Source organism: Falco punctatus (genome assembly GCF_963210335.1).
Source record: "Falco punctatus genome assembly, chromosome: 1".
NCBI classification, from domain to species: Eukaryota; Metazoa; Chordata; class Aves; order Falconiformes; family Falconidae; genus Falco; species Falco punctatus.
This window is the reverse complement of record NC_137580.1, coordinates 13,855,874-13,878,435: the sequence shown is the minus strand read 5'-3', so window position 1 is coordinate 13,878,435 and position 22,562 is coordinate 13,855,874. Positions and strand designations below refer to the sequence as shown.

The window sequence follows — 22,562 nt, the reverse complement described above, 5'->3', positions numbered from 1 at the left end:
GTTTTAGAATTACTTTTAAAAACTGACTTTAAGTATTCAAGCTGAGCTTATACTCTGCCTTGCTATTCAAGGGCAGTTGAGGACTGAAATGAGCAGATCTAGTATTGTTTTTCACCTTTGCTGATTAAGTATGGTTTTCTCTGGTTTTGCTGAAAGACTTGTCGATTGATTAGCCAAACGCTTTACCTGGGGCAAGGTTGCAGGATCCCAGGGGTTAGTAGGGGACTACATGTAATATCTAGCATATAATGAACTGAGGTATACAGTTTCAGGTATTTGCTAAACAACGTCTTTTCCTTACCCTAATTAGGACTGATTAACAGAAGATGCAGAACTCAAGTCCAAAGGGATGTGTTACTTATCTGTATGACTTAAGTTTTAGTTGGTCTTTGGAAGTTTTTTGCCTAAACACAGGGTGGGGGTGGTATAAGGCTGCATTCATCACCTGTACTTCACAGAGTACTTCTCCTGGGGTAACAGAGGTGGTCTTCTGTTGTCAGGTAGACAGGGGAGTGTATATATAAACACCCGATACTACCAAGGTTATAAAACACCAAACCACTGCCTTCTGTAACTTAACAGGCAAAAATGTAAATAAAGAGCAAAACTATAATGATTTTCACATGCTAATGCAGGCAAGACAAGCACTGTTGCGTGGAAAATACCCTTCCTTACTTTTAAGATACATAGCTGAAAGGGGTTTTACATGTCTGCACAACTTACTTGGAAGTGACCTCTTAAATAAGTACAGGTACTTTTCTCTCTGTCTCCTTGAAGGACCTTACATTGTATGGATAAGCAATTTTTTTATTTACCTCCATTTTTGTCTACAGTAAGGATTAAAGCTTTTGGTTTAGGCAAAAGTAATTCCTGGGAAAACTTAATCTTTCTACTTAAAGATGATTGAATGGGTTAGAGGGAATGAGTTGGAAAAAACAGCCCTTAACCTTTCTTTACTGTGGAGGTTTAAGTTAGAGAAGATTGAAAGGATTTTAGTGTTTTCTTCTATGACTTTATTTAATTGGTTTTTCTTCTGTAGCTAGGTCTGAGAAGATGCACAGGCACAGATGACTAAAAAGTGTATCTTTCTATTATTTGTATTCCATCTTTTGTGTGTTCTTTTCTATAGTATGCAAAAAGGTGTACATGACTACATGATAAAAATAAACACACTTCTGAATTAGTAGTGCAAAAGTTCTTGAGTTATGTCACAAGACAGCTGTAAGTTAGGAGGATATTTATTTATGACACCCTCATCCAGAGAGATTCAATCTTTTTAAAACAGAAGTTGCTTCTGTAGCTTGACATTCTTGGTAGGCTTCCCTCTTTGAAGCTGTTTGGCATTTAAGATTTTTAAAATGAGGAAGTTCAGTCAGTACTTGGTACATGAGTAGGATATATTGAAGTGAAAACCTCCTTTAAATTTTGAAAAATCAGGAGACTCATTTGCACAATTTCAAGGTGGTCTATTTCGAAATTATTACACTGAAAATAGGGCTGTGTCACCAAAATATAGAAAGTGGCAGTTTTACTTGGACTAGGATTTACACTGCTACTGGTCTCAGATGTTACACGCAGCAAGAGATTTTAAGCTCCAAATGATTAAGTGTTCTAAAACCTGATTGAGCCTTCTCATTGACACATGTTTAGGTTGCAATATGCATTTCTACATGCCAGTTACGAAGATGCTCCGATTCAGTATTTAGTCATCCAGGAAAAAGTAGTTTCCACTCTTCTTTTGTTCCACATCCTTGGGAAGAGAAAGAATGTCAGTATTAGTTGAAGTAGCCTTTGGCAGACTTGAACATAGCTGAAATACAAGACACTTACCTAAACTCCTTTCTACTTTACTTACTCCCCTTACTACTTGTTTCACATACTGTTTTCCAGCACAGCAAAACTACCAGGTTAGTTTTTGTTCTGTAGCTTACTGTAAAACCTGGCTTTATATTGAACAGTCATGGCTTCGTCACGGTAAAGGTGTTTCTCTCTTACCTTGATGGAATTGAGTTTGTTTATTCTTGGTCTGTAATTGTTGGGGTCTCTTCTAAAAGTGATTTCGAGTTGAGATAAAAACTTATTCATTCCAGCCAAAAGAGTCTGTGGACTGTAGAGAGAAGAACATTCCAGCTACGTTTTCAGAAATTCTATACGATGCAGATTACAGACAGCTCACTCAGGTGCAGTAACACAAATGCGAGCTGTGTTTGATGTACCAGGATGTGCTACACTTTCAGAGAAATTACATCTCAGGCAAGAAGTCGTAACTACTACTCTCATCTTTCAGCACGATCTCAGCATGGTGCTACAAGTCTTCAGACTGCTACCTCTACATGCTTTTTATTTTTTATCTATGTGTGCTGGAACACTTGGTTCTTTACATTTAAAGAAAAAGAGAGCTGCACCATTAGCAGGGTAAAACAAAGATCACAATATACAGTGATGCTGAGAAAATGTTAAGTGATTGTGACTTCAAATAAGTTTGTTCTTAGAAGACCACCATCAAAACCAGGCTAGCAGCATGTAACACGTGGCTAGACAGCCTTGTTTACTTCATTTGGCTCACATTAAATACGTGGCAGTTACACTGGTCATAGATCATGTACCTTGTATGTTGCTGTGCAGACTTGCATGTGACAAGGTTTGCACGCAGGTTCAGTTAGTACACTGCTTTCTTTTAATACATCTGAAAGTTATTTTCATAAGCACAGTTTACAATTAGTCCTTTTTTCATTCCTTTCAATTGATACCACTTATTTGTTCTATTCTGATAGTAACTTCATTGGTGTACAGCTGCATAAGGTTAGTTTAAGCCAGGAGCTGGTCTTGTTTTTGAGGGCTTGGTTACATTCCAACTATGCTCCAACTCCATCTAGGCAGCTTCCACGTGTGGGTCAGTCCTCACTTCAGAACAAAAGCCAGAACCCTTGGGACACTCTTGGATCAGTTCACATGTGGCTTAAATTTCCATTGGCAGGGATGCTGCACTTCCTTATTTTTGTTGCTGCTTCTGATAATTTATTTCTTTCTATGTTGCCCTTCTTTATCTTGCTTACTAATCCAAACAAATCTCTTACCTGTTTGCAAGTGTATTCTTGGAAGGAATACCATCAAAAACAATCACACGATCAGCAAGATATGTAGCCATGATAAAATCATGTTCTACCACAAAAGCTGTTTTTTTAGCGTGGAGAATGAAACTGAAATAGAAATAAAAAGAGCGCTGAATGTAAACTTTTTGTTGAAGTACTGAAAATTTCAGTTATTTTTCTCCATCATGTATACTTTACCGTTTAATGACTCTAGCAGCCATTAGACGTTGTTCAGAGTCCAAATACGCCGAAGGTTCGTCAATTAGGTAGACATCTGCAGGTTTACCAAGACACAGAGCTAATGCAACACGCTGCAACTCACCACCAGACAATGTCTGAACCTGCCGGGGTGGGAGGAATAAGGCCGTATTTAGTTCAGGTACAGGTAGAGAATTAAAGACGAAAAGTTAGGATGTTGTCTTAGGCCATTAATACCTCCTGGTCAATGATGTTTTCTATCTGAAGGGGTTTCATTACATCAGTTACAAACTGGGGGTGGGTATAGGCATCTCTAATCTTCTCATGCAGCAGCTGCCGGACACTTCCCTATTGGAAGAAAAACACTGCCACTCACTTTTATGTACCGCGCCACAGGAAAACAAGAAGAAATACAATTAGTGGAGCTTTTTGTTCCAGGCATAAAAGAAATTCTACCCGTGTACTATGAACATGCTTTTTGTAGGAAACAATACTTAATAAACAAGGTTTGAACGTACTGTAGATTTAGGACTGATCTTCTGTGGTTTGTAGCTGACATTTAAAACTGGGACCTCACCTAAAAAGAAGATAAAATTTTATCATGAAAACAAAAGCCTTTCCAGGATCTTTAAAACGGGTTTCAGCTAAGCTTTTAAGCACTACCTCCTTCATCAGGTGTAAGTCTTCCTGCAAGCATCCGGATAAACGTAGTTTTGCCAGTTCCTAAAATAAAATGCAAGTTACATGTTACTTCAGACTTTTTAGCAACTTGGACCTCTGACAATTAAGTCGCTGATACAAAAAAAGACTTAATAAAGAATGTTTTTTAAAATTAGACTGCTTTGAGAATTCCTGTACTCACTTCCAGCAAGCAGTACTCATTATTACTTGTTTTTCCAAATAGAAGAGACATCTAAAGCTACAACAGCCTAGACATCTGGCTAAGCTCACCAGGTCCATCTCTGTTGGCTCACCCTGCCAATCTTAAGTTCTTAAAATGAGGTAACAGAGAAACACAATGGCGTGAACATTCGATAACTTCAAGTTCCCACTGTTCAGAGACCGAGCTCATGGGGGGGTATCTTCACTAGGAAACCAGCAGTTTGACCTGGCTCAAACCCAGTGGTTTTGAAGCCTGGCCCCCAGACAGCAAAAGGGCTTTAGGAGAACGTTTAGGGCTGTAGGAACAGCTTCAAACAAGAATTGCACTTACCATTTTCCCCCAGCATCACCATAATTTCAGAATCCGTGAATTCTCCAGCTACTATGGATAGTTCAAATTCTCCCATCTTTTTTTTCATTCCTGGATATTTGTACATACACATCTTTTTAACCTCTTCTTCATTAGCTGTCTCAGCCACTTTAAATACCAGAGATGCATCTCGAAACCTTAGATTCTCTGTTGGAACATAGCCATCTAAGAAAATGTTTATGCCTATGAAGGAGGGGAAAAATATAATTAAAAAGAAGTCTACAATAAAGCAAGACAAGATGAATTTCAGTTCTTGGCTGCAAATTCCAATTAGATAAGGAGAACACTGGATTTGAAATGGCAAGTTAAAAAAGGCAACAAAACCTCCTAATGGAAAGTGTGTATATTATGCAAATTGAATGAAGAAAAATCTTACTAAAATTACAGCAAGGCTATAGAAGCTTTTCCTGAAATCCTAGTATTAGTAAAGTGCGTAGGGTCTAAAGAAACTACTGCTGTTGGACCCATTCTCACAAAAACAGTTATTACTGACTCTTGGTGCTTCAAGTGTGGTCAATTCAGTCGAACGCTACATATCTCTGTACTGTACTAAATCTCTGCTATACTTTCTCTACTATTTATAGGGTCTTTTGTGAAACTCCACTATTTACAAAACACCTGCAAGTATAAAAATAATGTCCATAGTGAGAGGCAAAGGGCATTTCACAATTAAGACTTCTGGGCTGAGTTATAAATTTAGGATCACAGCAACCAGAGATTTTGCACGAAATAAAAAAGTGGTTTTTTAGTTACTGAACTGTAACAGTAAAAAGACATCATGTTCACATGACAACTAGCATTTTAGCACCTTTTCTTTTTTCCTTCCATAGAATTCTTTTGGTACATTTTAGAAGAGACAGATTTAAGAATTACCTTCTCTTACGCTGAAAGGCATAGTAACGACACCGTAAGCACTTGGCACACCATACAGGCAGCAGATAAAGTCAGAGAGATAATCTAACACACTTAGATCATGCTCTACAACAATAATGTACCTGAAAAATAGAGCCAGAGAGATGCTTTGATACTTCAATACGACACATTTTTTTCTTACTCTAGACTTGCATAATCAAAAGTTATCAACATGGTTTTCATTTAATATGGTTTCTTAGCTTTACACTAAATAAGAACAGAGTTCAAATCTCTGATCTGCCTTTATTTTTTTTTTAAACTGTACAATAAACAGACATTGTGAATGCCAAGCTGAGAGTCCATCTTCAGTGTAAATTGGCAGCTTTTTTATGTACAGTAAGTGGAAGGATATTGACTGATTAGAGCAAAAAAATTCTTACCACATTTTAAGAAAAAAAAAAAATCTTTGTGAGAAGGGGATGGAACAGCAACGTTCAGGTGAAAAATAACCACCTGTATTTTCACATCCTTATTACAAAATGCCGGAATAGTACAGAAATGATAGGAAATAAGTTTCCAAAATGCAAAGGAATAGAATATTATGGACTTAGAATATTTAAAACATGTATTACTCTACCATACTGAGAAGTCAGCATTTCTAGGGAGAGGGACTGGATGTTTCCTCCCTCTGTAAACAGTCACCTATTATTACAGTCTAGCAAGACATTTAAAGTTTGTACTTACCTGTCAGGGTTTATTAGGGATCGAATAGTAATGGCAGCCTTCAAGCGCTGCTTGACATCCAGGTAGCTAGAAGGTTCATCAAACATGAAGCTAGCCCCAAAAGAAAGAATTAAGTCTTGGTGAATGCAGGCTTTTAGTTATTTCAACCTAATACTAACATTTCAAACATTAAATAATCATTATTTATAATGAGAAAAAGGGACAAAGAATGAGAATTATGTACTGACATCTGTCCTGAACCTCTGATGACTGTCACTTGAAATTATTAAAAGATTCAAGTTAAGTATTATTTTGCCAAAAGCTCAGACAGTTACCAAATATTACGAGAAATCAGCAATCTATTAGGAATCCCATGCATTCAGTTCTGATTCGGCTTAAATTTAACATGAACTAAAAAGTGCAAAAATGCTTAAGGAGACTGAAAGAAGAACATCTTCCAAAAGAGAAAAACAAAATAACAAAGCAAACAAGAAAATCCACCAAAACCTGCACCGACAAAAAAACCCTCAGCCAAACAAAAAACCCACAACCCAAACAACAGAAAAAAAAATCATGACTTTTATAGAAACCAAAACCCCAACCCCTCCAACTTTTCTGGTCTTGCTTTCTTGGTTCCAAGGAGTCAGGAAACACCATGGACTACACAGTAATTTCCTGGTTGCAAGACAGGAGAAGAGGGACACAAGTTGTCAGAAGTGGGGAAGCGTCTGTTCATTTCTTATTCAGAGAGGCAATTGAGGTACACTGTCAAACTGAATATGTTTATTTGGGATTAGGGAAAAGGTTAGGAAGTTGTGATGCTGAAATTTAACACCGGCCTCTGAAATTAGCTATTTCCAGCCAGATGAATTAAAGTATAAAAAATCCAGAGCTTATATATAGAGTAAATGTGGATCTTGGCTGCAGAGTTGGTAAAAAAATATTTATTTTTCAAAATTATTTTTTAAAACAAACAAGTGTTATTTCTAACAATAAATGTAGATTAGAGGACCATATTCTGAGACAGATTACTAGAAGCAGTGTGTAACAGAAGTAAATTAAACATACATATCAGCCTTCTGAATGCAAACAACCGCACAAGCAAATCTCTGAAGTTCTCCTCCTGAAAGGTCCTCAACATTTCTTTCTTTCAGATGGGTTAAGTCTGCAAATAAGTGGTTAATTTTAGGTATGTTATAACCAACACAACAGTTCATATTTTTATTACCTACAGAAACATGTATAATCACAGCAGACATCCTACACAGAGGAAAAAACAGAAAGTAGTAAAGTGAGTGTTCAGTTTATATAGAAGCATCATCATGCTATTTGTACGTCACAGCAAGTTACAGCTTCTCTGCAGCAGTAGCTGATTAATTGGTACGGCTGCTATTTATAATGCAGGAGGAGTACATTTTATTTGTTTTTCCACCAAATATTTGGTAAAGATTTCTGGCCCTAAAAGGAAATTATACCAGTTTTAAAAGTGTTTCAATAGACCTGGCTGAAGAGTTCTGATTTTCGGGAAAACCAACCCCCCCCCCAGGTGTTACAGCAAAGGGGTTAAGCCTGTAATTTCTCATCATCTTTATGAACAGCAAATTTCAAGTATACACTGTTTCACTGGGAAGTTAAGCGAGACTCAAAGACCATGCTTCCTAGTGGTACAATGCAGCCCCCACCTTCACCACCCAGATCTACCAAAAAGAACCCTGTTAATTTAGCAACGCCTACATTAACACCTAAATTTAACAACAACTGAATTCAAAACATTACTGTTATATATATATATAAATACAAAAAATTACTGGGGCTAGACTATGCAAAAATTGTTCTTATTAACTGCATTACTCTCAGAAGTCAGTATTACTCCCGTTATAATTAGTTCTATACAGGGCTTTTTGTGGGGGAAGAAAAAGTTTTTTGTACTTCGGTATTTTCTATATGCAATGGCTCCCAAAAGAGGGGATGCTAAAGATTTTGCCAGAGTTGTAAGCAAGCAAGCAAAAGCAAAGCGGCAGATGGTAACTGGAATTTTTCCAGATTTAAAAATAAACACTTTCTACCATGACACAAAAACTGCATTAGATCCTGTTAACTAGCGTGTATCAATTAGTTTGCCTTTGCCACTTGAAAGTATTACTTACATTAGTTCAGATATGCTTACAGCAAGCCCTAGGCTTTAAAAAATACCTTTACTTTTTTCTCTGTTTTTTTTTAAACTGGTGTAATTTAAATCTACCGTCACATTAGTAGTAACTTTATTTTGTTCAGTATATATGAATTTCTTACATGCTTTGAAGTTTGGCTTCACAAAAATCACTTACCAAGTTGCTGACATACAACAGTTTGTGTCTTAGTTTCATCCTTCCTATCCAGAATTGATCCCACTGTTCCCTGCACGATAAATAACAAAAAACCCCACCAAAACAGTATTTCAACATTATAAATTTCAGACAGTAGTGGATTTTTGACATTGAATTATGTTGCTAAATAAAATCTTTAAACACAAGAGAAGTATTCCAGGAGAAGCTCCCAGCCTTCTTAGCTCATGAAATTTCTTACCTTTGCAGCTTTAGGGATCTGGTCCACGTACTGAGGTTTAATGATAGCTTTCAGGTCATCTTCCAGGATCTTGGTAAAATAATTTTGTAATTCAGATCCTCGGAAATAAGTCAAAATTTCTTGCCAGTCAGGTGGATCCTGTGACAAAAGAAAGCCTGTGTTTACTTATACCGTTTAAAAAAAAAATCATAAAAAAAAAATTTAAAATTCTGATCTATTTAGTTACCAAACTGTTATGTTGCCTCTGCAAAGTTTCCATTAAAAAAAAAAAATATAGAGGAAAAATTGTAAACTTGCAAACTGAAGGGGTAGAATGAGATTTTTTTTTTCCAGGTGTCACTAGCTCCTTCAAGAAAAAGGATTTTAAATTTGCACCTAGGACATCCAAAACTGTCCTTAAGACACTTAAGAAGCTACGAGTGAAACTACTTCATGGAGAACATGATAGCATGGATTAGTTTAACTGCACTTATTAGTGATCTGATCCACCTAATCCAAAGGAAGATCGTTGGACTGATAAAATCAGCTTGCACAAACAACTCAATAAAATTTGGTCACTTTCTCTGCTTCTAGCAAACTTCCTTCCAAGGAAACAGAAGAAGATAAAGGAAAAATGACAGGAAAAAAATAACAAACCAAACGAAACCAAAAAGGGAACTTTTCAGAGCAATCAGCCAAGAAAAAGTCCCAACTTGTACAGTTTCGTTGTACACAGAGTACTACTCTGAATGGTGCAGAGTTAATTGTTTTGATGGTAAACAGCACGGAAACAGAGCGACACAGCCGTATTTCCAAACCAAGCAAATACACAGAGGAAATGCTTGATAAGTTTTAGAGCAGAAGCAACATGGAAGATTCGATTCATACCATGTGTTTCTGTGGTCATATTGATTTGGCTCTTCACAGGGAAGTCTGATTTTGGAAGCATGGTAATTCAATTAAGAACACATTCAGAAAGTCAAAAGTTTTGCTATTTCTGCAATACTACCACCTGAAACAAGAACTCCACAAAATAATATAAAGCAAACTTGAAATAAAGTGGAAAATGTAGCTGGGAAATTATTATTTCTTTGTAGTTTTAAGTGGCAGGCATGAAATGAGTAATTTATGAAAATGTTACTCTTTCAGCTAAAGAAACTGATTAACAAATTTTGAACACACTTGTTCCTACAAGTCCTTATTGAAGGACAAAAGTAAGCATCAGAATTCAATTGTCACCATGTAATTTGAAGGTGAGAAGGTGATAATTGAAATACTGTCTGATAAGAATAGTCACAATAGTTACAATTTAAGTCTTTTCTCTAATAATATTCCCTCTTTGGAGTAGTGCTGGGCAAACAAACTCTATAAGCTATTTTGCCTGCTGGCTGCACAGTTCAACTTCGTGTAAATACATAGGAAAATGGGTTATGATCTCCCTTGAAGACCACCAGATTACAAGTTTTTTTATGCCTAGAAAAAATATATCAAAATTTCTAAGCAACTCTCAACATGAAAGAACTGAATATTTTCAGAACTCGATATTAAAATGTACAGTGGGAAATACCTTCAACAATAACTTATGATAACAACGTATTTTGTAAGAGATCATCTTCAAAAGAATCAAAGATAAAAAAGCCCAAGAGATCATGTGGTAAGTGTTCAGACCCTAGAGCTGTTCAGATAAAAACAACGTTGAACTTGAAGAAAATCCAAAACTTCAGCTACATAAATCCCTTGAGGGGGAACAGGTAAATTGTGCCAGGGAAAAAACCTGACATTTCAAAAGACTGGTATAAAAAACAACCCCACCCTTAAGTGTGACTTGCAGACCGAAACCTACCTCTGATATTTATCTTTAATGAGTTACAATTATAATTAGAATCCTTATCTTTCTTGAAAGTTCTACAGAATTTGCAAAAAAGCCTTTGTTAGCATCCTTCTACTATTGTTTTGTGTGGAATACGTCATCGGCTGTTAATAGGGAAAGCACCAATGTCTTCACAAATTCTGTGGCATTCACAAATAATGAAAATTCAGTGAAAAAATATACAGCTATCTATAACGCCAACTGTAGTTTATTGCTGATACATACATCGTATTTTCCAAGATTTGGCTTCTGTTTTCCTGCTAAAATTTTCAAGGCAGTTGATTTTCCAATACCATTGGTTCCAACCAATCCCAGTACTTCACCTGGACGAGGGATAGGCAACCTGTACACAACAGCGATAACTCTGGATTATATTAATGCCATCAGACACCAACATTTGGTGGTAAAGTAAATGTTACAACCTGTTTTAAGACTCTCTGATTATTTCCACCTACTTTGTTAACTTGCCAGTATATAATTCAAATTAAATCAATAGTCCTTAAAAGTAGAAGATCACAGAAAGATTTAAGAGCAGTCTTTCTTTAAACAGGAGCTCTGTAAAATGAACACTCAGGTTTAATTGAATTTTAAGACTTTTTAATAAGAAAAAGGTAATTAACATTCAAAAAGAAGCTACTGAAGTAACAACCAAGAACTCCTTGATGTGCACTATGTCTCCTTGATGTGCACTATGTTTAGACTATCAAAAATTTGAATGTTTTGTCTCTTTTATGTTGATTTGAAAAATAAAATACCTGTGAAGTTTGAAGGCATTGGCACAGTATCTGTGTGTTGTTTCTTTCTCCAGGTTGCTAGGTAAGTTAACAATTGACAAGGCTCCAAAAGGACATTTCTGTAATCGAAATAAATTTATAGATTACTGGTGTACATGAACAACTTATTAACAAAATTCAATGTTCTGCACAGCCCCCAGCTGTGGATTTAAATATTTTTAAAAGAACTTTTACCAGATTACTTCCCTTGCATTTAGACAATCAACTTTCCAAAGAAGTTCTACGCCACATTTTTCAAATAAATAGTTAGCGATTTAGACTATCAGTCTACAATACGAATAAGGCATGCTGCATATATTCTCTAGCTCTTTTACAAAAACATCCTTCTATTGCTAGGTGTCTACAGCCACAAACAAAACCTAACAAAAGCCACAAACAAAAAGTTACAACCCACACCCTGCAACCCAACCAGGTTCAGCAAGCTGACACAGTATTTTACTTTCTATAAACAGTAATAATTAACAATGTCTGATTATTCAGGGAAACAAAAATGCTTTTTGAAGCTACAGTATGCATTAATAAATACAACAACAAAATAAGGAAACTGTATCACTTTAAAAAGAGCAGTCTTAACTTTTACCTTGATGCATATACCACAACCAATACAAAGTGTTTCTGAGATCCACGCTATTTTGCTCTGTGATGTGACTTCTATGCAGAGTTTTCCTGGTGAAAAACAGTAAGATTAATTCAAGAACGTTTCTGATGAATCAGAATTCTTGCCAGTACTACTAAATTCCAGAGGAACATGTAACTGATTTATGTTCACTGAAGCTTCAGAACATCCAAAGAACTGAAGAGTGGCATTATTACTACAAATTGTTCATGCTTTCAGTGATACTTTAAAGGCTTTATGAAATGAAGTATGAATGATAAACAAAACCCTAGCAATTATAAAAACCTAGTTCCTTCTAGTAGAAAAGGAGTCCTCAAACTACGGCCTGTGGGCTGGATACGGCCCCCCAGGGTCCTCAATCTGGCCCCCGGTATTTACAGACCCCCCTGCCAGGGGTTGGGGGGGAACCAAGCAGCCGCAGATGGCTGCCTGCCACTTCATCCGCACGCCGGCCCCGTTTAAAAAGTTTGAGGACCCCTGTAGTAGAACATTATTTAAAAATTCTCCAACTTCTTAAATACTTTGTTAAATCACATCTCTTACCCATTCGAACCACAGGACAACTCTTCTTGCATTCCTGACGGCATTTCTTTGGCTTACACTTGTCATGGTTGACAATAGCAATTCTTGTTAATTTGTCTGCCATAATGCACAATTTCGTGTTAAACACCAATTCTGAGGAGTAGTGGGAATCTTCCAGATCTTAAGGGAAAAAAAAATTCCAAAAGATACCATAATTACTGACAGCACAGAGAAGAACATACGTATCTGAAGTTATTGCTAGTAGAGTTCAGAAATGAAAAAAGCAAAAATTATTCGATTTTTCCCTCTCTTTTAAGCAAGATGGCAAATAGGGCAAAGTCTCAGATACAAGTAGTAAGGGTGCTGATGTGTTAATAACGGCACATATCTTTAACATCAGCTTTCCATTTCATTACTGTTTCTCTGCTGTAAAAAAACCTGTGATTATATGTGAGAATGTATTTGTTTCCAAGAAAAGCATGTCACGGTAAGAACAGAAGAATGTATACAAATTCCAGTTTCACAAGCTGCCTCGTATAAAGTAACCTTGTTCATGCTACAGCGTCTGGTCAAGTCAAGTTGTGACTGCAACTATTACTCCAAGAATCTGATCATAATATTTTTTCAAACTGTATGCCAATATTCTATATTAAATGATTAAAATACTGGAAAATTTAAGCTAGCTTTCAAAGTGAAGATTTGTAGTTGCATATAGAAAAGTAATCCAAGCAACGTGAACCAACATACGTGACGTTTCATTCTTTTATCTTAAGCTCTATTAGTATTTGAATAACTACACTTACATTCTACATTTCCTAACATGGCACCAATAACTATAATATATCCCAATAAAAATAAGCAAGATTCTTAATAAAATTACTTTATTTTTAGAACAGAAAGGTCTTGGAGCACTAGACTAAACATTCCTGAAATAAAAAATAAATGCACTCAAGTGAAATCACTACTTGTATGCCTCTACATAACTGTCTCTTCTCTTGCTTAGGTATTTATAATGCCCATTGGCAAGCACTGGACCGTACTGGGAATTTATGTCAACAATTGCAGCAGAAGGCAGGGAAGGATGAACAATTTTAAATTTAACTCTTGATTTAAAAAAAAGATGGAATGTTTCTAAAATTGCATTTATATTTACACAAAGTACTGAGAATAACAATAATAATGATTTTAACTTCCTATGAGCAACACACACCTAAGGACAACTCTTTCTACTTGCTTCCGCTGCAGAAGAACAAGCCCACTGAATTATGAGGCGCTCAAAGTTTACAAGTGATTACAAATGACAAACAGATTATTTATTTTTTTTTTTAGGTCTAAAGAAAGACCATAAACAAATTACAAAGCATTTCCAGTTCAGCACTGCTAAATAAAAGTGATAGCAGCCCTACAGATGATGCCAATTCAAAAACATTGCAATTCAATGCAATATGTATCAGTAGTTCAAAGACGTAACTGGGAAGGAGTCTTGAAATACTTCGGGTTTCCACATGGCCCACACATGCGCTTCCTTCCAAGAAAAGGTTTCCAACATTTCTTGTTAAAGAAAGCATTTCCTGCTGGATGTCCAGTTCATCTTTGCTACACCAAACTAAAGTTTAAAGACTATTTACTACATACAGCTATTATATAAAGAAAGGCTGTGACTTCCAATCTCCTGAAAGAAGCAAGAATAAAATAGGTGCACGGCACATTTATCACGTTAAAACTCCATTCTTCTCTAAACACACCAGTGAATTTTAGATAGAAGGAATCCTATAGATACTACTGTAATATGAAGGAAAGGAAGAGACTGGCATCCAACAAGGAGCAAAGGTCAGAAATGAAGAGGTTATTGTATCTTTAAATCCATTATTACCATAATTATGAATATTTTAAGTAGTTCCTTTTGAAAGTGGTAGTCTTATTTCTCTTTTCAACATCCAAAGAGTTTTTAAATCAATGTCTAAAAGACATTCTTCACCAGATATAAATGAATGTAATTATTTGTCATGCTGCCAACCAACCTTATTGTGGCACTTTTTACTTGTAACATTTTTTTTTTCTTTCATCTTTTAACATTTCCTAAGCCCAAGTGTCCTAATAACATAGTTGATGTTTTCAAGTAAATGATTTTTTTAAAAAAAGTATTTTTAAAAGTGATTTTACAGTTCTGTACCATCAGACCAGATTGACAAAGTAGGGCTGAACATTGCAATTACATCCATAGACCAGACCAACAGGAATGGAATAACGGGTTTGCAATTCTCACTTTAATACATTTTTCTTACATAAGACAACAAGAAACTGAAAGTCTTATCCTTAAAAACTACAGGGATCTTTGAGTCAGGGTAACTTTCTAGGAGATAGATACTGGATTTTGTTAGTGCTTCAAATAAAGACACATTCTTTGGGAATATATCCCTGTGCTTTTAAAAGTCCTGTTCACAGTGCATAGAGTATTTGGGGGTGAATCACTCGCTCTCCCTTTGGTTTTCCAAGGCAAGTGCCCAATCTGGGTCCGCCCTTGCTCCAACAATGCCTTTGTGGCTGAGTATGAGCAGCCAGACCACACTGCTTTTCTTTCAGGCAGGGTTCTCCCTCTTATCTTAGCTCTAACTGGTACGTATGCTACTTCTATGAGTTACAAAAGCGAGACAAAGACAAAGCTGCCACACTTGAGGAGCTTACCTCCGCTATCCAACCTCCCAAACCTCTGGTTTGAGGTTACCGCCCGAGCAGTGCCGACAGCAGATGGGACAAACTCTCCCCTCGGCCACCCACCCACCCTCCCAGCCTGGCGTTTGGCTTAAAGCATCAAAGCAGGAAAATGGGATGGGGGTTGCTCTAAAAGACCAAATCAAATATGGCTTGAAACAACTAGTTTTTGCCACCTACCTCTGCAACCTTTCCACCTAGTCTCAGTGGGATAATTAGACTGAAGTCTACACTACTACCCATTGCTGAATCAAGTCATGGTTGGTAAGTAATAAAACAAGTCAAAGATTCTTTTTTTTTCTTCTAACTTATTTATAAGCGAAAAAGCCCATTTGTGGTGAAGAGTTTTGAAGGGGCCACAGAAGCAAGTACTCTAAGCACTCAAAAGTGTGGGGAGGGGACGAGAGTAGAACTAATGAACCAGCATGGAGACATACACTCATGCCCCCCGGTCCCATCTACAAGATGGAAATGTAAGTTTATCCAAAACTCTCCAGTGGTCTTAAACCATTTTCAGAAAAAAAAAAAAATACTTGTGACTTCCGTCACTTCGGCAATATTTCCAGGACTGTCCTGAAGTCTGTGATGATAATTGTCCACAAGAAAGAAAAATAAATTTCTACTTAGAAATGACAGTTTAGAGCAAATTAAACACTGTCCAAAACCAGACGGGACTCAAATTACATATTTATATGCAGTCACTTTGCTGGCATTTAACATACCAAACAGGATCTACTGACTTCAGGATGCAGACAGCAGAAATCTCAATACACTGAACACAGCTCAGCAACACATACAATATACATATGATACAATACAGCATAGCAGTTGTTAAGTGTAGTCAGCAGTTTAAGGGCAAGAGAAACTGGTATTCAGAAGCTGTATTTCTCCTTTCCAAATCAAGAAGAACAGGACAAAAACCAAAGTAAAAAAACATTAATTTTTTTATTAACTACAAGAGTAAAGTGTTATTTTTGAATCAGTGGCTTATGATGGAGTGACATGAGAAAATCTTTCCACAACAGCAGACCGATGACACAGGTGAAAGAATGAGAAGGAATAAGAACTGCTAGCAAATAAAACAAAATAAAAAAAAAAATCTAAAAAACTTGACAGTAGTACTGAAGCCAAAAGCTGCCCATTAAGTCCAATTATAACACTTAATACAAACACTAAAACATGTCTAAAAATAAGACACAAAACATGTTGTCACAAGCATTTAAAGTCAGCATTCTTAGGCTGACACAACTGCTGCTCTCTGTGACAAACCAGAAGTAAAAAAAAAAAGGCACATAAGACAACCTTGCTACCCATCACAAAAGGAAACAGTAATATACCATCTGTAGAGCAAATGCAATGTACTTACATTAAGAACATTTATTACTTTCACAGGCTTTAGAGTTACATTAGAATTTACTAAGTCCAGTCAACTATGACCATGAAGGACCTGTAATTGCACTGAATTATTCAGACATAAAGAAACATTAAAAGAAACAAGTAAACGAAGACTGAAACATAACCAGAGACAATTCAACTACTAAATGATGTGAAGGCAAGATCCGAGTTCAGAACTGAGCCATACCTTAGTTAACTTGCAGAAAAACAGGTAACATTTTATTAAATTACATTTCATCAGACCTCAAAGGTAAATGCTGTGGAATGAAGTTAGAATGTGCAGCATTTCCACTTTCCTCTGAAAAGCATTAAGCTCAAGAATTATCTCTCAATGCATTGCTAACGGACTACATAGGGTCACTCCATAACAAGAAAATCAAGAACTAGAATACCCAAAGAAAATTTAAATGAAAGACAAAGGGCAGGTTTTCAAATATGCGATATGGGAGATCACTAAACTTCTAAGAGCCAAAGCAGAAATAATCATAAATGCTACGGGCACAAACAAAATCTACTAAGAATTAAGAACCAGGCTGTGCTTAAGGTTTTGACGTTGTTTGAGAAACTGAGGCAACGTCCAATAAGTTTAAACAAGCCCCGAACCTCCTCACTGTATTTAACTCATTATATTACTCATAAGGCACAACATGAATATGAAAATAAATACGTTAACGTGAAAAGCATATGGTCAAATATACTGACGCAGCATAACGAGCGGGTGTGTTTCGCTGGTGCTGCACAGTGTTAATTACCACTCAACCTTTAATATTTCCTTTTAACATGAAGCAAAGCGCATGAGAATAAACCCATAAATCAGCACGAAAACTGCAGAGACATTTGACGACCCACTTGCTCAGGAAACCAGAGCAAAGAAACAAATCACAAGTGGAAAACGGCCCCGGAAAGCGGCAGATGACCCAGCCGAGCGCACCCCGAGGGGCCACGGCCGCGCTCCGGCAGGGGATTGTGTGCCGGGGCCTCCGGCCTTCGCACCGGCCCGGTACCAAGCAGCCTCACCCGTTACCTCAGCATGCTGCGAGAAGCATCACCTCACCCCCGAGCCGGCACACGGGTAGTAACTTTCCCCAGAATAGGGCAAAACACGGCTTTGCCCCCCTCTCCAGAAGAGGTACTCCCCTGCTTGCACAGCAGAAAGCCGCCCCCCCGGCCCCGGCCGCGCCAGCAGCCCTGGCGGGCTCCGGGCCGGGGGCGATGCCCGGGGCACGCCTCCCTTCGCCCCGGCACACGGCGCGGACGGCCGCCACAAACGCGGGGCCCAGCAGGTGAGGGGCGGCCCGCCGCGAAGGCCAGCTGCCTGTGCGGAGCGGGAGTGCCGGCCCGGGCGGGGGCGGCCTCGCACCCCCCGCGGGCCCATCCTCCTGCCCGCGCCGGCAGCGAGCCCCGGAGCAGCGGGGCGGGCGGCCCGGCTCCCCCTGGGCGTGGGGAACGGCTTCAGGGCAGCCCGGCGCTGCCGCCTGCCGGCCCGGGTGCAGCCGGCCCTGACGCCCGGGCGAGGGGCGGCCACGCGGCCTCGCTCCCGCGGGGTGTGGGGGGAGCCCCAGGCCGCGGCGGGGGGCCGAGCCCGGCGGCGGGGCAGGGCCGGCAGCACGGGATGCCGGCGGCGGCTCCCGGCAGGGAAAAAGGGCCCCTTCCCTACCCGCCTCCCTCCCGTGCGAGAACGCCGGCATCCCCCCACCCGCCTCGCCGGAGACCGCTTACCGGGAGACGGGGGAGAGAGCGAGGCGCCCCCGCACCCCGGGCCGGGCCACAGCGGGGAACCGCCTCCCCTGTCCCGCGGGCCGGCACGCAACGTGCTCCCGCCGCTGCCACCCGGCCAAGATGGCCGCCGCCCCCGCAGGGAGGGGCCTGGGCGCGCACCATAGAGAAGACGGGAGGGAAGGGAGGCTCACCATAGAGAGAAGGGGCCCGTTCGGAGAGAGAGCGGCGCCTCCCGCCGCGCGGCGGGTTCAGCCTGCGCGCGCTGGGGATGTGACGGTTGGTGACGCCGCGGGAAGAGGCGCGTTACGCGCGAGGTGCGTCTCGGCTGCCCGCCCTCGACCCGCAGCGCTCCCTGCGGGGGCAGCGGGCCGCTACGGGCCGCACCGGTTCCGCGCTGAGGGGAACCCCCGGCGGGTTCCGCCACTCCTCACCAGCTGCGCGCGGGCTCATCCACCCCCACCCCCCCGCCGTTCTCATTTAAACGGAGCTCGTGCGGGGTTCTGCGCGTGCGCGGCGGGAGCCAGTCCGGTAGTTCCTTGGCGGGCTGCGGGCCCTGGTGAAGGTGACGGGTCCTGCCCGTGCTGAGGTGATCCCTCGCGCTAAGGTGCCCGCCCTGCTGCGGTGCCCGCCCTGCTGCCCCTCTGCCGCCCCCTCACACACCGCAGCGGCTTCGAGGATCAGGTGGGGACGTTGCTCCGTACCGACCCGGGGGACGGGGTGGGGAGGGAGGAGATGGAGGACGGCGGCGACCGTAGCTTGTAGCCGGCCCTCAGCCGGTGACGGGGACCGGGCCGGGGGGTGAGGTGGAGGGGGTGCGTCTTCTCCCGCGCCTCGCCTCCAGGTGTCAGGGCAGCCGCGGGAGCTGTGGCCGTGCCCGGGCACAAGCGAAGCGCCGCTGGCTCGGGTGGGCGGCTGGGGGCTGCTTAATCGGGTACCTCCTCCGGGTGCCTCCCTCAGCGACTCCCCCCAGCTGTGAGAGGGGAGCGTGATCTGGTGATTAAGCACAGCCGATGTATTTCGTGAGTAGGTGGTGTTGATTTATTTCCAGTACTTAAAGTGTTTTGTAGGCTTGGGAGATGCGGCCACAGTACAGTGTTGTAAAGCTAATTAATGGTACTTAAATTCGCAATTGAAAGCCCTATAAAGAAGTCGTAGGGGGAAGGCTACCAAGGAGCTTGAGTGAAAGCAGCTTGGTTTGTTAAACTGACTTCATCCTCTGGTTGCAGTGTTTTTCAAAGGCTGCTTTTACTTGCATAAGCACTTGTAAAGAAGTGCTTGCATCCCTTACAGAACAGCTTATATCCCTATTAGGTACTTTTAGAAGTCTGGGCTTGTACAAAAATATGTTTGTAAAAAATGTATTCGTTTAGATTGATTAGGGATATATGTATAAAACTGGTAATGTACTTCTCTTGTGCCGTTGCTCTGATTACCTTATTTTTAGTGAAATATATTTGTGACAGTGAAGGACTTAAGGTAATTTTCACTAATAGGCTTAAAGCAATATACTGAAGGCAGAGTAAAAATAATAGGTATTTAAAATTGTATTGAGAGAATAATATGAGAGATCAAATGTACAGGTGAGCTAGTTGTTGAAATAGATTGCTACTGAATGCACACTATCATTGTTAAATATTAATTAAATCTTAGTAATTTCGATGTTCAATGTTACTGTTCAATCTTCCACCTGGATAAAACCCAGGAAGCATAGTAAGAGACTAGTTTCCAGATATATCTTGAAATCTTTAAAAGCTTTAAACCAACAAGGGGCCATCCAAAGAAAATGAGAGCTTGTGAGGGAAAATGAGTAATGTAAGGATGAAAATCAGAGAATCCTTAGGTTTGAAAAAAAGTTATGAAATCCCTTTCTCTTAAGAAGAACGAAAAACAGCCTTATAAATCAGGGATGTTGCAAAAGTGCTGTAATGGTCAGTGCAACCTTTGTTTGGTTTTGATAGAAAAGTTTTAGCCAGGTAATTGCTAAAACTGAATGAAATATGAAGGCAATGCAGTCAGTAATAGTTTAAAAAAAAAAAAAAAAAAGCAAAGCTAGCTGAGCTTTGATCCCCTGAAAAATTCTGGGGAGGTGGCTTGGGAGGAGAATTTGTTGGTAAGTAGAAGACAATTAAAAACAATGTGCAAACAAACCAAACTAGTTCATTGTCTGTTAAGAACAGTCTGGATCAAACTTGTTTTTGCAATAACCAATGCAGTTAATGAGGAAGGAATATAAGGGGTTTGTCTTGAGTTTTACAGGGTTTCTGCTATTCTCTGGGTCACTGTTAAAAACAAGCTACTGAAATGTCGTCTAAAAATAATGTTTTTGAGGTTGTCTACAGCTGGTTGAAAAATTCCTGTTTGAAGCTGACTTGTAAATAGTTCACTTCTAAACAGGAGTGTCACTAAATGTCTTTCTGGCGGGTTCTGCTTTGAATGTATTTTCATTGTTTTCTGTAAAGGTGAACGCGGAATAGATATGTTGCGGAGTTGGAAGGATTGTACAGCTCAGAGTCAGAACTCAAAATTATCTTGAGAAGATTGATAGCAGATTGGAAATCAGTGTAATTAAGCTTAGTTAATGGGAACTGAGGGAGGAAGTGAACAAAGGGACGAAAAATCCAAGGCATGAGTAGTGGTAAGGGTATTACTGAACAGCAAACCGTATCCCCAAAAAGTACTTGAGTGCTGCAGTGTATAGGAAATCAAATATTAATCAATAATGTAATGTCCTTTCAAGTAGACAAATGTTATTTTGGTATGTTAACAGATGTGATTAAAGACAAGGGAAGTGATTGCTCTGCTCTAACTAAGGGCCTTAGCTGAAGTGGTATGGCTATTTTTTTAATCATAGTATGCAGATCTCTAGACTCTGCAAGAATATGAGGTTTATAAAACTTGGTTTGAGAGAACCTTGAAAGGCATGGGCACACTAGTGAAGAAGAAACTAAGCAAATTTGATGAGTGCCCTCACATCTGTAAAAGGGTTGCTATGTGAAGGCTAGTGATTATTTAGTCTTTGAGTTCTCTGGAGCAAGAGAAGAAATAATGCTTGTTTTTAGAAGGTAATACTTAGGTTGGGTGTTAAAGCGAAACATTTGGCTTTTATGTTGACAGAAACACTGAAGCTGGCATCTGTTGAGGACAATCTGGTCTCTCACAGGTCCTTACAGGTGTGTGTTTAAACAGCCCTGTGTGTACTAACATAGTGGAATTAGAAATTTTAGTTTAAGAAAACTGCTTTGGAATCTGCAAAAGCTTCCTTGAGCCTGGATTTTTATGGAGCTTTAATAGGAAAGAACCACAATGTATCATGCTCTATCTTCTCTTCAGTATGTTGCAGCAGAGTATGGGTGTGCTTAGTGATGGCTTTGCTTTCAAGTAAGCATTTTTAAAAAAATGTCTTCCGCTGGTGTACTGAGAGTGACCTCTCTGTCTTGATTGTGAAAGGTAGATTGTTGAACTGTTTAAATCCATTCCACTCTGTTTATAAACTGTATGTTTGTTAAAACATTTCTAATGGCTGCTACTCCACAGGGGTGTTCTCTAGATAAGAGCAAACATCTCTAAGGAAGATGCTGAGGGATAAAGAGTTGGGGAGGGAGGGGTGGAGAAGAGCTTAGCTGCTGCCTTGTCTTGATCAGAGGATGTGCATACCATATAGTGGGAAGTGGCAAAATGAAAGTGTGATGTTGCCCATCTCATTGAGACATATATGTTAATGTTGTTCATGAGTAAAGCGGCCTATTAATGATTTTTTGGAATAATTGAATTGGAAAATTGGAGATGCTTCCAGCCAATGGTTCTATAGATGAGGTGTGTCTTTCCATTTTTCAGCACATGTCAAGGAGAAGGGCTTCTAGGCAGATTACTTATTTTTACACAACCTGAAAAAAATAAGGATTCTCATTCCATTGTCTCCTTGATCTAAGAAAACATTTTGCTTTGTTATTTTATTGGTGCCTTAAATTGCTTTTAATGGTAAGTATTTGTGTCTTGTGCAAAGTGAGGTACTTCTGCTAGTAAAATGTCCAAAAGTCTCACTTGAGTGAGCTGGCTTGTTGTAGTATTATTTTTCCTTAGTACTGCTGTAAAGTAAAAGCTTTCTGCTCTTAAAATTCTTAGGAGTATTGGGAACCTTCAGCAAAACTATCCGGAATGTATTGTTACTAACTATGCTGGTTAAACAGAAGTTCTGTCATGAAAAGCTGACTTGATTAGTTCAATTCATGAGTTCAAACATAAAAGGCTTTCAGTTTTTCACATTACTAATGTA

The 22,562-nt window shown here is 39.6% G+C and overlaps 2 protein-coding genes across 5 annotated transcripts in view; one reads left to right on the top strand and one right to left on the bottom strand.

Annotated features, from left to right (window-relative positions):
* Positions 1-1,220: 1,220 nt before the first annotated feature.
* ABCE1 (ATP binding cassette subfamily E member 1) lies at positions 1,221-18,440 on the bottom strand. The gene is made up of 18 exons (XM_080393747.1): positions 18,290-18,440; positions 12,485-12,643; positions 11,906-11,991; positions 11,287-11,384; positions 10,757-10,874; positions 8,683-8,820; positions 8,445-8,514; positions 7,186-7,282; positions 6,139-6,228; positions 5,416-5,537; positions 4,504-4,725; positions 3,954-4,013; positions 3,809-3,867; positions 3,528-3,638; positions 3,291-3,433; positions 3,078-3,200; positions 1,996-2,107; positions 1,221-1,750 (listed from the first exon to the last, which is right to left on the bottom strand). Exons 2-18 carry the CDS (start codon positions 12,585-12,587, stop codon positions 1,703-1,705), a joined length of 1,800 nt encoding a protein of 599 aa, XP_080249873.1. The 5' UTR covers positions 12,588-12,643; positions 18,290-18,440; the 3' UTR covers positions 1,221-1,702.
* Positions 12,656-22,562, top strand: part of ANAPC10 (anaphase promoting complex subunit 10) — a 44,982-nt gene continuing 35,075 nt past the window's right edge. Inside the window, exon 1 of one of the 4 annotated variants that reach the window (XR_013929164.1) lies at positions 12,656-17,853. Coding sequence is in view for 1 of the 4 variants with exons in the window: in XM_080393820.1 (XP_080249946.1) it covers positions 17,601-17,853 (253 nt within the window). In the remaining 3 variants the exon portion in view is untranslated. Of the gene's footprint in view, positions 17,854-18,616; positions 18,971-22,562 lie in introns of those variants that run through there. The other 3 variants (XR_013929163.1, XM_080393820.1, XM_080393821.1) reach the window with 3 other exon arrangements.